A 13,558-nucleotide genomic window follows, 5' to 3' on the forward strand; every position below is an offset into this window, starting at 1 on the left:
CACCTGTTCTTTCTATGGCAGACTGACCAGGTGAATCCAGGTGAAAGCTATGATCCGTTTATTGAAGTCACTTATTAAATCCACTCCTGTCAGTGTAGACGAAGGGGAGGATACTGGTTAAATAAGGATTTTAAGCCTTCAGACATACATGTGTTTTATTCAGAGGGTGAATGGGCAAGATAACAGATTGAAGCACCTTTGAACGGGGTATGGTAGTAAGATGCCAGGAGCAACGGTTTGAGTGTGTCAAGAACTGCAGCGCTGCTGGGTATCAAGAATTGTCCACCACTCAAAAGACATCCAGCCAACTTGACACAACTGTGAGACGTGTTGGAGTCAACATAGGCCAGCATCCCTTGTAGAGTCCATGCCCCAACGAATTGAGGCTGCTCTTAGGGCAAAAGGGGTGGAACTCAATATTAGGAAGGTGTTCCTCGTGTTTTGTAAACTGTACATTGAGTTTGTGTAGTGTGTGTGACTTGTTTTTCACTGCTCACTAATTTCCCCCTCTCCTTTTCTGCAGGTGTGGTAGAGGGGGACCTGGCTGCAGTAGAGGCCTATAAATCGTCAGGGGGGGACATCGCCAGGCAGCTGACGTCCGACGAGGTGCGCCTTCTCAACCGGCCCTCGGCCTTTGACGACAGCTTCACCCTGGTCCACCTGGCCATCCGCTTCCAGAGGAAGGACATGCTGGCCGTGCTCCTCACTGAGGTCAGGATGACATACAGGCCCTGCCAATCTATTAAATGTGCTGGTAAATAGTCACTCCATCTCCAGGTTGAGTTAGTTTCTACTTGTCAATGTTTTGAAGATCCAGCTGTGTTCACCTCTATCTACCGGGAGAGGACACAGTGGATGGGATGTGTTGTATTGAGCTGTGGTGTGTGTGTGTGTGTGTGTGTGTGTGTGTGTGTGTGTGTGTGTGTGTGTGTGTGTGTGTGTGTGTGTGGCAGATCAATGGGAGTGTAAACATGATCCCAGATTATCCCACTGCTGACTTGAAGCTCTTATCAGGGTCTACCTGGGGCCTGTTCAGAAGGGTGCAGCGTTACCAAACGTTCAGATAGATTGTGTTAAACAGGGAATCGAGTCAGGGATTCTACTCATTAGATTTCACCCTGGAACGCTCTGAATGTTTCACCTGGCTTTCGTGCTCCCTAGGCTATATTTGCAGTAGGAGACATTTTATCATTCCTGTGTCACATTCTCTGTCTGTGTCTAGGTGTCCCAGCAGGCAGCTAAGTGTATCCCAGCCATGGTGTGCCCTGAGCTGACAGAGCAGATCCGTCGTGAGGTGGCTGCCTCCCTGCACCAGCGCAAGGGAGAATTCACCTGCTACTTTCTCACTGACCCGGTCACCTTCACCCTGCCAGCAGGTCAGCCTCCCACTGACCTATTACATACTACTGCAGTAGTTTTATTTAGCCTAGTTACTGTGTATAGTTGTGGCGTCCTGTTTTTCTGCTCTTCTACATTAAAGCTTCATGTCTTAGGCCTGTATGATGGTAGAATGCATGCTTTGTGTTAGGTAATTGCATGGTTGTTTCCAACCACTCGAGATAAATAATTTCCCTGGCACCATCTTACGGTATTGTCGGATGAACAGGCCAACTGTGTTTATTTCCCAAATCAGGGCTCCAGAATGTGACAATTTGCTTGCGTTTTGCCACACTTTGACTTGGCTAAGCCAGTAAAATATTGAATTGCTTGGAACTGTGCGAGCTGGAAATTCTAGCTGGTCACTTCAGTCAACATTTTCTGTTTTGGGGGAGGCTACAATTATGATTTGGTGAAACACAAGGCTCCAGACTGCAACCATTTAGTCACATGTTGCAACCCTTTGACTTGGATGCTGCACATTCAACATGGTCACCTCAATCCAATTATACAATTTGTTTAGGAGGATAAAACCATGATTTGGTCAAACAGTGTGCATTATCCTCATTATCGTCCTTATCCTTCCTGTAATGAAAGTGTCTGCCCTGTGCCTGTTTCGCTGGCGGAAGCCACTGTCACTCCCTCTCCCACACGGGTGCTCCGAGTAGGTTAAAATATAGGATAGTGCTGAATGGGCTATTTTTCAGTTGTTGTTTTTTTTTATTACTAATTGACCAACGTTGGTTCAATTATTTGAATTCCATTTAGTTCATTTTTTTCTGTGAGCTCAATGTGCACATTCTCTATTGATAAATCAGATCAAGCGCGAACTCTGCGATGTACTAGGGAGTTGTAGCTTCCAACAGGCCAATTTAGTGCAGAAAAAGTTGTAATTAACTACAATGACCATAATCCATTGGGTGTCTACCTGTCCGGTCTGTGTTACTTTTGTACCTGCTGCGTAAAAGAGACAGAAGGATCCGCAATCGAAGGATGGAGAGCAGTTGCGTCATGAGGTATCTCTACCTGAAAATACTTAATCTAAGTGATTTTGATAGTTGGTATTCAGCAGTCATAAAATAATGCCTTATTTATTTGGAAGAACTACTAAAATTGTGATTTTGACGTAATTTGAATAAATGATGGTTAATGGGACTTTTGTTTTATTATGTGTTGAAGTATTCAATAGCACTAATAGCTCATTACTACGAAAGAAAGAGAAAAATGCAATAGCAGAAGAAAAGAAATCTGAAAGCAACTTTTGTGACTGTTTATGGAGAAGAGGGTCTCATCTTTTGGGGGGTAATTGCATGTATTTCTTAACTCTTGATATTGAGTGTTTTAGCATCGTTTTAAACCCAAAATAACTGCGCAGGTCGGCCATTGAGGTCAATCATTTGAGGCCAATAGATGTCATTGGGTAGTATGCTGCAAAGTTTCTTTTAGATATTTAATGTTTGAGTAATCAGTTACACTTACAACAGGCAGCCTAATAAAGTAATTATGGACTGTCGTTTGTCTTTACTTATTTGAGCTGTTCTTGCCATAATATGGACTTGGTATTTTACCAAATAGGGCTATCTTCTGTATACCACCCATACTTTGTCACACACAACTGATTGGCTTAAAGGTATTAAGAAGGAAAGAACTTCCACAAATTAACTTTTAACAAGACACATCTGTTAATTGAAATGCAGGAGGGGACATAGCACGCACCCCTGAGGGGCCCCCGTGTTGAGGATCAGCGGGGGAGATGTGTTGTTACCTACCCTTACCACCTAGGGGTGGCCCGTCAGGATGTCTAGGATCCAGTTGCAGAGGGAGATGTTTAGTCCCAGGGCCCTTAGCTTCGTGATGAGTATTGAAGGCACAATGTTATTGAATGCTGAGCTGTAGTCTATGAACAACATTCTCACATTGTCCAGGTGGGAAAGGGCAGTGTGGAGTGCAATAGAGATTACATCATTTGTGGATCTGTTGGTACGGTATGCAAATTGGAGTGGGTCCAGGGTTTCTGGGATAATGGTGTTGATATGATTCATGACCAACCTTTCAACGCACTTCATGTCTACAGAAGTGAGTGCTACTGGTCGGTATATTCATTTAGGCAGGTGACATTGGTGTGCCTGAGCACAGGAACTATGGTGGTCCGCTTGAAACATGTTGGTATTACAGACTCTGTCAGGGACAGATTAAACATGTCAGTGAAGACACTTGCCAGTTGGTCAGCGCATGCTCGGAGTACACGTCCGGGTAATCCTTCTGGCCCTGTGGCCTTGTGAATGTTGACCTGTTTAAAGGTCTTACTCACGTCAGCTATAGCGAGCGTGATCACATAGTGGTCCAGAACAGCTCTCATGCTTGCCTCGACGAGCACATAGAAGTCATTTAGCTCCTCTGGTAGAATCCTGTCACTGGGGAGCTCATGGCTATGCTTCCCTTTGTAGTCTGTAATCGTTTGCAAGCCCTGACACATCTGATGAGCTTCGGAGCCGTTGTTGTCGGATTGAATCTTAGTCCTGTATTGACTGTTTGATGGTTCGTAGCTTATTATCTGCGTATCTGTCCACTTCCGTATTGAGTGAGTCACTGGTAATTCCTGCTTTAGTTTTTGCCTGTAAACAGGAATCAGGAGGATAGTTATGGTAAGATTTGCCAAATGGAGGACAAGGGAGAGCTTTGTATGCATCTCTGTGAATGGAGTAAAGGTGGTCTAGATTTTTTTTCTTCTGGTTGCAAATGTAACATGCTGGTAGAAATGAGGTAAAACGGATTTGTTTCCCTGCATTTAAGTCCCCGGCCACTAAGCGCCGCCTCTGGATGAGCATTATTATTTTTTTGCTTATGGCCTTTTACAGCTCGTTGAGTGTGGTCTTAGTGCCAGTATCGGTTTGTGGTGGTAAGCAGCTACGAAAAATATCTTGGTAAATAGTGTGGTTTACAGCTTATCATGAGATACTCTACCTCAGTCTCGAGACTTCATTAATATTAGATTTTGGTGCACCAGCTGTTATTGACAAATAGACACATACCGCCACCCCTTGTCTTGCCGGCACGGAAAATCAAGCCAGCTGTATGTTATCCATGCCGTCGTTCAGCAGGACATAAGATATTACCGTTTTTTTTTATGTCCCATTGGTAGAATAGTCTTGATCGGAGCTCATCCAGTGTATTTTTCCAATGATTGCACGTTGGCTAATGGGACTGATGGTAGAGACGGGTTACACACTCACCATCAGATTCTTAGGCCCCCCGACCTACGTCTCTTCTTCATGTGAATGATGGGGATTTAATGAAGCCTTGTCTGGTTTCTGAAGTAAATCCTTCGCTTCCAACTTGTTTAAAGAAAAATCTTTGTCCAGTACGAGGTGAGTAATCTCTGTTCTGATAACCAGAAGCTCTTTTCGGTCATAAGAGATGGTGGCAGAAACATTATGTACAAAATAAGTTACAAAAAACACAAGCACAGTTGGTTAGGAGCCCGTAAAATGGCAGCCATCTCATCCGGTGCCTGTAAAACGGCAGCTTTGACTCCTGCAACCTCAGGGTATTAAACCCTAATCACTTCAGCCTGGCTTGGTTTTTTTAACGTGTGTGTAGATCAAGAGGTTAAGACTGATTCACTTTCTTCTCCAAGCCCTAAACTTAATTACACTGTTAAGTGAAATTAATTTCACTGTCAAATAAATACTTGCCCTCTAACTTGCCCTTTTTGAAGTTCTTTGATGATGAACTGTATCAAGTCTTCCTTGTGTTGTGTAACTAAATCAATTGAATACCACCCTAAGTGTGTTTTTGTCTGCAGATATCGAGGACTTGCCCCCAACAGTTCAGGAAAAACTGTTTGACGAGGTGCTGGACCGAGATGTACAGAAAGGTGAAATATTGACTTATTTCAGTAACTTAAAATACCACTATTTTACTGAATTGTGTGTGAGTGAGAGACCGTTGTCATAGTCAACACTGGGTGGCATCTGTATAGTTTCCTATCCCCTCTACTAAATTAGAATGCTGCTCTATAGTGTTGTACTACAGGTCTGTTCACTGCCTGCCAACAGTGTGCATTCCCTGCTGGCCTTTCTGACATTTTACCTGCCCATATCGTGTGTACTTGCATCTGTGCTAATCATGCTAATTGAGTTTTAGGATTTCACTGATCCCTAAAGGGCTCTCCACAGGGATTTCATGGTCTTGATGGAGCTACGGAGGTCAGTTTGCATCGCGGTGAAAAAATTCTGCCTCAAAGTACCTAGAACTACGTAGAGGGCAACGCAAACCAACCTCCGTCGGATCCATTGCGTAGACTGTGTAGAGCCCTTTAACGAATGACTACTTCCTCCAGTGCCTTTTGACTTTACGACGAAGAGTCGTTCAAAAAGAAAGAATTGTTTGCAATCTGCATGTCTCTAATCACTGTACATCCCTATACTTTACAAGACTTGATGTTAGTTCTGGGCTGGAACGAAAGCCAGCACACCATATAAAACCAAGGAGTGATTCATTTTTTAAAATGACCCCATTGCCCTTTCAAAGCCTCACTTTCTCTCTCAGAGCTGGAGGAGGAATCTCCTATCATCAACTGGTCTATAGAGCTTGGCACGCAGTTGGACAGCAGGCTGTATGCCCTGTGGAACCGCACAGCTGGGGACTGCCTGTTAGACTCAGTATTGCAGGCCACCTGGGGCATCTATGACAAGGACTCTGTCCTCCGCAAGACCCTTCACGACACTCTGCACGACTGCTCCCACTGGTGAGACCTGGGTCTGGGGTGTGTAACTTTGTCTGGGGATAGGATGAGAAGGCTGTGTTTGTTTGTGCAAACCAATTATTTAATTGTGGAATAAAGAAAACCTGTTCTCATTGCAAAAGGGTTTAAAGCATTTGAGTAACACTCACTTGACCTTTTCCACATGGAGTTGATACAGGGTCACTGATGTGTGTGTGTGTGTGTGTGTGTGTGTGTGTGTGTGTGTTGTCTGTCTAGGTTCTACACACGCTGGAAGGAGTGGGAGTCGTGGTATTCCCAAAGCTTCGGCTTGCACTTCTCACTCAGAGAGGAACAGTGGCAGGAAGACTGGGCTTTCATCCTCTCACTGGCCAGCCAGGTACTCACTCACTCACTCAGTCACTCAGTCACTCAGTCACTCACTCACTTCCTTATGCATATAAAACATAAAGCTTTGAGCTTTTTAGGTGGAAGGACTTGGGATCATCAGTGTACAGATGTAGGATCTTAATTTGATCACACCTGTTTTTTTTTTGCACTGCAGAAAATACGGATGAACTTTGATTTACATAAATTATTTTTATGTAGCCTGCTTTTGGCCAGCTAATAGCCAAACAACCGATCAAGCAAAATTGACTAAATGTTCAAATCCTGTTGCTGCAGGATTGTTTGGCTGTGACAATATAGGTGAAATTAAGATCCTACATCTGGACTGTAACATATAACATATAAAAAGCATTTACTGCCCATGAATTATGCAATGCCATACTGCTCTGACCATATAGGAAAGCCCATAAAGTGTTGTGACAGCCTCCACTATCTCATTTTCATTTGACAGTTGTGTAATCAACTGTTCCTCTACTATATCAATCACAAGATGTAGAACCAACAGAGGCATTGACCTAAGGTTTTCATTTTTAACAATCAATCAAATTAGTCTTGATCACATTTATTTATAGTATCATGGCATGATTAGAAATCCGGCTAACAGTATTGCTCGATGTACATCCAATAATTTTAGACTAACAACTGATAGTAAGTAATAGCTCAAATCCTAACAGTATATTTTGCAGCTATCCACCAAAAAAGTAGTTTGATGTGCCTCTTTCTTTGTGTTGTTTCTCTCTCTACAGCCTGGAGCCAGCCTGGAGCAGACTCATATTTTTGTTCTTGCACACATTCTTCGTAGACCAATCATCGTCTATGGAGTGAAGTACTACAAAAGTTTCCGTGGTGAAACACTTGGGTACACCCGTTTTCAAGGTGAGATGTCTGCTTTCTTTGGGCTGATTTTGAGGCTCTTTTTTTCTCCCTGTGACGTAGTGGGCTCCTTAGTGGCACAGCAGTCTAAGGCACTGTATCTCAGTGCTTGAGGTGTCACAACAGACACCCTGGTTGGAGTCCAGACTGTATCACAACCGGATCGTGATTGGAAGTCCCATAGGGTGCAACACAATTGGCCCAGTGTCTTCCGGGATTGGCTGGTGTAAGCAGTCATTGTAAATAAGAATTTGTTCTTAACTGACTTGCCTAGTTAAAGGTTAAAGACTTTTTTTTTAATAAATAAAATCCTGACAAGCAAAAGGCTCTCTAAAAATGCAGTGTTGCAGATTTCTCTCCTTGTCCAATTAGATTGACGACCCAGTCTGTGTCCATGGGTTGGACCATATCTGCTGGGTCAGACAAAGCCCTTCTGATTTGAATTTGCCCTAGCACAAGAATCGTGGCACAAGGATGATGCAAATTTTTGATTGCGTTTGCTAATATGCAGATTTGAGAGTTTTGCTCAAAAGGTCAGTATTCAATCAATAGTGGATTTCCGGATAGCGCTTTCAGAAGCGTTTTGATTTACACAGCAGTGCGTCATAGTTGGAGGGAGTTGCCACTTGATTTCGAAACTGTCAGTCTCGTAGCATGACCCTTAGCATTGCAGATAGAAATGTATTGTACAATGGCAAGAAAAGGTATGTGAACCCTTTGGAATTAACTGGATTTCTGCATAAATTGGTCATAAAATTTCAACAATAGTCAACAATAGACAGTCTGCTTAAACTAATAACACACAGACAATTATATGTTTTCGCGTCTTAATTGAACACACTGCATAAACATTCACTGTGCAGGTTGGGAAAAGTATGTGAACCCTTGGATTTAATAACTGGTTGACCCTCCTTTGGCAGCAATAACCTCAACCAAATGTTTTCTGTAGTTGCGGATCAGACCTGCACAAAGGTCAAGAGGAATTTTGGCCCATTCCTCTTTAAAAAACTGTTTCAGTTCAGCAATATTCTTGGGATGTCTGGTGTGAACCGCTCTCGAAGTCATGCCACAGCATCTCAATCGGATTGAGGTCAGGACTCTAACCAGGCCACTCCAGAAGGTGTATTTTCATCTGTTTAAGCCATTCTGTTGTTGATTTACTTCTGTGTTTTGGGTCGATGTCCTGTTGCATCACCCAACTTCTGTTGAGCTTCAATTGGTGGACAGAACCTTACATTCTCCTGCAAAATGTATTGATAAACTTGGGAATTCATTTTTCCGTCGACGATAGCAAGCTGTCCAGGCAGCAAAACAGCCAAAACCATGATGCTCCCTCCACCATACTTTACAGTTGGGATGTTTTGATGTTGGTGTGCTGTGCTATGCTATGCCTTTTTTTCTCTACATAGTGTTGTTTGTTCCTTCCAAGCAACTCAACTTTAGTTTCATCTGTCCACAGAATATTTAGCCAGTAGCGCTGTGGAACATCCAGGTGCTCTTTTGCAAACTTCAGACGTGCAGAAATGTTTGTTTTTTAGACAGCAGTGGCTTCTTCCGTGGTGTCCTCCCACAAACACCATTCTTGTTTAGTGGTTTATGCATCGTAGACTCGTCAGAGATGTTAGAATATTCCAAAGATTTTGTGATGTATTTAGCTGACACTCTAGGATTCTTCTTAACCTCATTGAGCATTCTGCACTGTGCTCTTGCAGTCATCTTTGCAGGATGGAAAGTAGCAACAGTGTTGACCTTTCTACATTTATAGACAATTTGCCTTACCGTGGACTGATGAACATCATGGCTTTTAGAGATACTTTTGTAACCCTTTCCAGCTTTATGCAAGTCAACAATTCTTAATCTTAGGTTTCTGGGATTAATTTTGTTCAAGGCATGGTTCACATCAGGCAATGCTTCTTGTGAATAGCAAACTCACATATTGTTTGTTTTTATAAGGCAGGGCAGCTCTAACCACACATCTCCAATCTCGTCTCATTGATTGGATTCCAGGTCAGCTGACTCCTGACTCAAATGAGCTTTTTGAGAAGTGATTAGCCTAGGGGTTCACATACTTTTCCCAAGCTACACTGAATGTTTAAATGCTGTATTCAATATAGACAATCAAAATACAATAATTTGTGTGTTAATAGTTCAAGCACACTGTGTTTGTCTATTGCTGTGACTTAGATGAAGATCAGATCAAATGTTATGACCGATTTGTGCAGAAATCCAGGTAATTCCAAAGGGTTCACATACTTTTTCTTGCCACTGTATGACATGATTCCCTGATACAATTCCCTAATGTACATGACAGAAGAATGTGTTGTTTTCCATAATATATCCTATTCCTTTCTTAATGTTCTGCACGCTGCACCCCAGTGAACACAAGCCAGTGTAGCTGTAGTCTATTCGGGGTGTGAACATTAAAACCTTGAAATGTTTCAACGAAATTTGGATTCTTAACTTTAAGAAAAATCCTTAACTGAAAAACAACTAAGAGCATTGAAAGCACGAAGCTCAACCTCCCCACTGTTTTAATGCCCTGGCTACCATGCTGTGAGCAGCATGAAGTAAACCTGTGCACATGTGTAGATACCATGTGTGACTGTGAAGGTTAAGTGCGAGACATTGCAAGGCAAGAAAAATTACGAGATACAGCTTTTGATTGCCGATATAGGCCTAGTGCACAGTTCTGACTGGTGGCTGACCTGCCTCAACTGTGCCCTCCCTTCTCTCTCCTTCCCTCGGTAGCTTGCTAAGATGCAAGAGTTTGATTAGTTGGCATATTTCCGAGAACAGTCTCCTCTGTTCTAAAAATACAGAATCTTATGAGTCGATTCCTAGCGGAATTGAATCTTGACACTCAGAAATTGGAGTCGACACCAGGAGTCTGTGTGTAAGGAGTCGAGGAATCAATTATTTTGGAGTCGACTCTCCACCACTACGTCATTGTCGTTAACAGTTGGAAAAATGGCAGAGAAAGGCAAGCGACAGTGGTCAAGTCTGACAGTGTTGAGCTACAGTAATGGTAGTACAGGTGCAAATGTTTAACCATCTGAAAGGGGCGCACCGTGAGACCCAAACCATTGCTGAGAGCAGTGCAAGCTCATTGCCAATTCACATGGATTAAAAAACTGTAATTGTTTTAATGGAAATCTATTTTTTTTTTAAATGTAGCTTAAACATTAAGAATGTTTTTCCATTTGTCACATCCCTAGTTTGTAGCTGTCCACTACTGAGCCTAGATGCAAAGTCCCAGTGTGAAATGGCACACGCGTGTCTGCATACTTCGCGTAGCTCACATAATCGGTCTTCTCATTCTTATAGGAACCGTAGCCCCATCAAGAATCAGTCCAAGTAGATTACAATCTGTTTAGTAAAGGGAGGGGGGTTATAATTGTTCGTTGTGATTGTTCCAATGCTGATACAGCATGCGACTCTCTCTAAAACCAGTCGAAGAACAATTCTGCCAAAATAATCCTACCCCCTAACTTTGAAGCATTGCAGGAGGAAGGTTCACTGTACGTACTGTTAGTAGCCATGTCTTTCAGCATATGTTAGCCATCATGGGAAGAGGGAGTGGTAGTTTAAAGCGGGTGTCCAATAAGGGCTGAGGGCGGGGTCCACCTCCATGGTCCCTAGTAAAAACAGTCTGGCTTTAATTAGCCTGAAGAGCTCGTGCAGCCATAAAGACAGCTCTCTGTAACGATGGGCTGCCTGTGGTAATGTCATTCATTACAGAGGGACGATATAGGCTACTGTTTGTGTTGCCAAGGAAAGGGAGGGAAGGAGAAAGCTCTGTTTAAAGTGGTTGCCAGGTGAACCCAGTAAACACACAATGGCAGACTGTTGAGCAGTGAGCGACAGTAACTGTTCTAGATGCTCAAAAACAGTGGTTTGTGGTTTCAGTTAAGGTCACAAGGTGAAGTGTCTCGTTCACTTTTAGAGGCTGTCTAGTGGTTTGAGGCTGATGGAATAGGCTCAGAGGAAGTGTCCATTGTGTTTGGGAAACTGTTGGTAAGCAATATGTCAGCCTGTTTTGACATTTTGGTTTGTCAACTCTCTATTTCTCTTCCTCTTTCTTTTTGTCCATCCCCATGTCCCTTTGACTCTTACCACCTCCCTTGATTCCATTTCTCACCCTCTTCCCTATCTCTCTCCAGGTGTGTACTTGCCCCTGCTGTGGGAGCAGAGTTTCTGTTGGAAGAGTCCCATTGCTCTGGGCTACACGCGCGGCCACTTCTCTGCACTGGTGGCCATGGAGAATGACGGCTTCAACAATCGGGGCGCAGGCGCCAACCTCAACACAGACGATGATGTCACCATCACCTTCCTACCGCTGGTGGACAGTGAGAGAAAGTTGCTCCACATCCACTTCCTCTCAGCACAGGAGGTAGGAGGGAGCGCCCGCTGTGGAATCATGAATATTTATATGGACCCCTGACGGGTTGCTTTTCAAGGATTCTGTCTGAGTCTACTATTCATGCTGATTCAAGCTGATTATGTAGTTCTATTATACCATCTGCTAAGTGACTATAGTATGTCGCTATTCTCGTGAAGTGACTGGAATGTGAAAAGTAAGGGGGATTGGCTGCACTAATTGCACTTTTTCTCTGTATGAGAGCATTCTCTAAAATATGAGATGTAGTCTCATGGCTGATAGTTTTCTTGTCTGTGTGTCAGATGGGGAACGAGGAGCAGCAGGAGAAGCTGTTGAGGGAGTGGTTGGACTGCTGCGTGACAGAGGGTGGAGTGCTGGTGGCCATGCAGAAGAGCTCCCGCCGGCGGAACCACCCCCTGGTAACACAGATGGTAGAGAAGTGGCTGGACGGCTACCGACAGATCCGCCCCTGTGCTTCGCTCTCCGACGGTGAGGAAGAGGAGGATGATGAGTGACAACTGGAGTAGGCAGGAGTCCACCCTCTTTTTTTTGTTTTTCCTCTTTTACTTACATGGACAAACTGTGAAAGGGCAGGGAATCACCTTACCATGGCAGAGGACACACATAAGAAAAACTCCGTTGCTGCAAAAAAACTTGGGGATGACAGAAATAATGGATTGTAGATTTCAAATGCTAATGATCTTCTCAAATGTAAATGCATGTGGTTGTTTAAAAAAGTATAAGGAAATATACCAGTATTGGTTTATGATGGCCATCGATGAAAGTACACTTCCTAAATGACTGTCCTTTTTAGTAGTTTTTCCAGTTGAAATAGTTCTTGTTTTTTGACGGGCATGGTCTAGGCCAACATATCTTTGTCAGGGCATCCAACAGAAAACTGCTGCAATTGTGTACTATGAATTTAATTCTTAAAGGGATACTTCAGGATTTTCTCACCAAAGCCCTTTATCTACTTCCCCAGAGTCAGATGAACCCATGGAAGATACCATTTGTCTCTGTATCCAGTATGAAGGAAGTTAGAGGTAGTTTCGCAAGCCAATCCTAACTAGCATTAGCGCAGTGAATGGTATCTACTAGCAGTTATCATAGGCTTTGTCATTGTGCTAATGCTCGTTAGCAACTTCATTCAAATGCAGGGGCAAATGGTATCCACAGGTTCATCTGGGGAAGTAGATAAAGGGTTTCATTGACAAAATCCCCATAGTAACCCTTTTAAAACTAAGCACTACACATTTGACTAACTGCTTGAAATAAGGTCATTTTCAAAGCTACATAAATTAAGTTCCCTTCTCACCTCAACTAGTGTCACTAAGGTCTTGGATCATACACATTGGTGTTTAGTTTACCCTTTTCCCCAGAATGGCTAAAATTAAGTATTTTCTTGATCTCAACTAATTCTCCTTATGTTTGGGAGCTTTTGAGCTGAGATTGTCATTTCTTTCAATCTTGATGTTTTGTGGCAGACCTTTTTGCTGTGAGGAAAATAACCATCTGTGGAAGTTTACTTCAGCACCTCATGTTTGGTGCTTTGGAGGAGTGTGAGTAAGTCACATTCAACGTCTACATTAAAACAATTCTCATGTTTCTTTTTCTCTGTCCTGCTATTCTTCCCTGTCAAGTTTAACCCATGGTACCTGTGTTTTTCCTATAATGTATGCTTCTTGTCTATGTGAACCCATCTTGAATTAAGGTATTTGTGAGACTGCACATGAACCAAAGTTAAAATATCATGGTCATACTTTTTTGTTGGGTTTCCTTGCCATTGAGTTGTACTGTAACTTATTTTGGTGTATTAC

General features: G+C 43.0%; 1 protein-coding gene across 1 annotated transcript in view; it reads left to right on the forward strand.

Moving 5' to 3' along the window:
• The window catches only part of LOC135512309 (ubiquitin thioesterase Zranb1-like), a 39,368-nt gene extending 25,868 nt beyond the window's left edge, over nt 1-13,500 (forward strand). Inside the window, exons 3-10 of the mRNA XM_064934212.1 lie at nt 524-711; nt 1,223-1,376; nt 5,183-5,254; nt 5,929-6,127; nt 6,362-6,482; nt 7,237-7,366; nt 11,524-11,753; nt 12,044-13,500. Coding sequence (XP_064790284.1) covers nt 524-711; nt 1,223-1,376; nt 5,183-5,254; nt 5,929-6,127; nt 6,362-6,482; nt 7,237-7,366; nt 11,524-11,753; nt 12,044-12,256 — 1,307 coding nt within the window. The 3' untranslated portion in view covers nt 12,257-13,500. The remainder of the gene's footprint in view (nt 1-523; nt 712-1,222; nt 1,377-5,182; nt 5,255-5,928; nt 6,128-6,361; nt 6,483-7,236; nt 7,367-11,523; nt 11,754-12,043) is intronic.
• The last annotated feature ends 58 nt before the right edge of the window (nt 13,501-13,558 follow it).

Source organism: Oncorhynchus masou, chromosome 24, assembly GCF_036934945.1.
Source record: "Oncorhynchus masou masou isolate Uvic2021 chromosome 24, UVic_Omas_1.1, whole genome shotgun sequence".
Taxonomy (NCBI): Eukaryota; Metazoa; Chordata; class Actinopteri; order Salmoniformes; family Salmonidae; genus Oncorhynchus; species Oncorhynchus masou.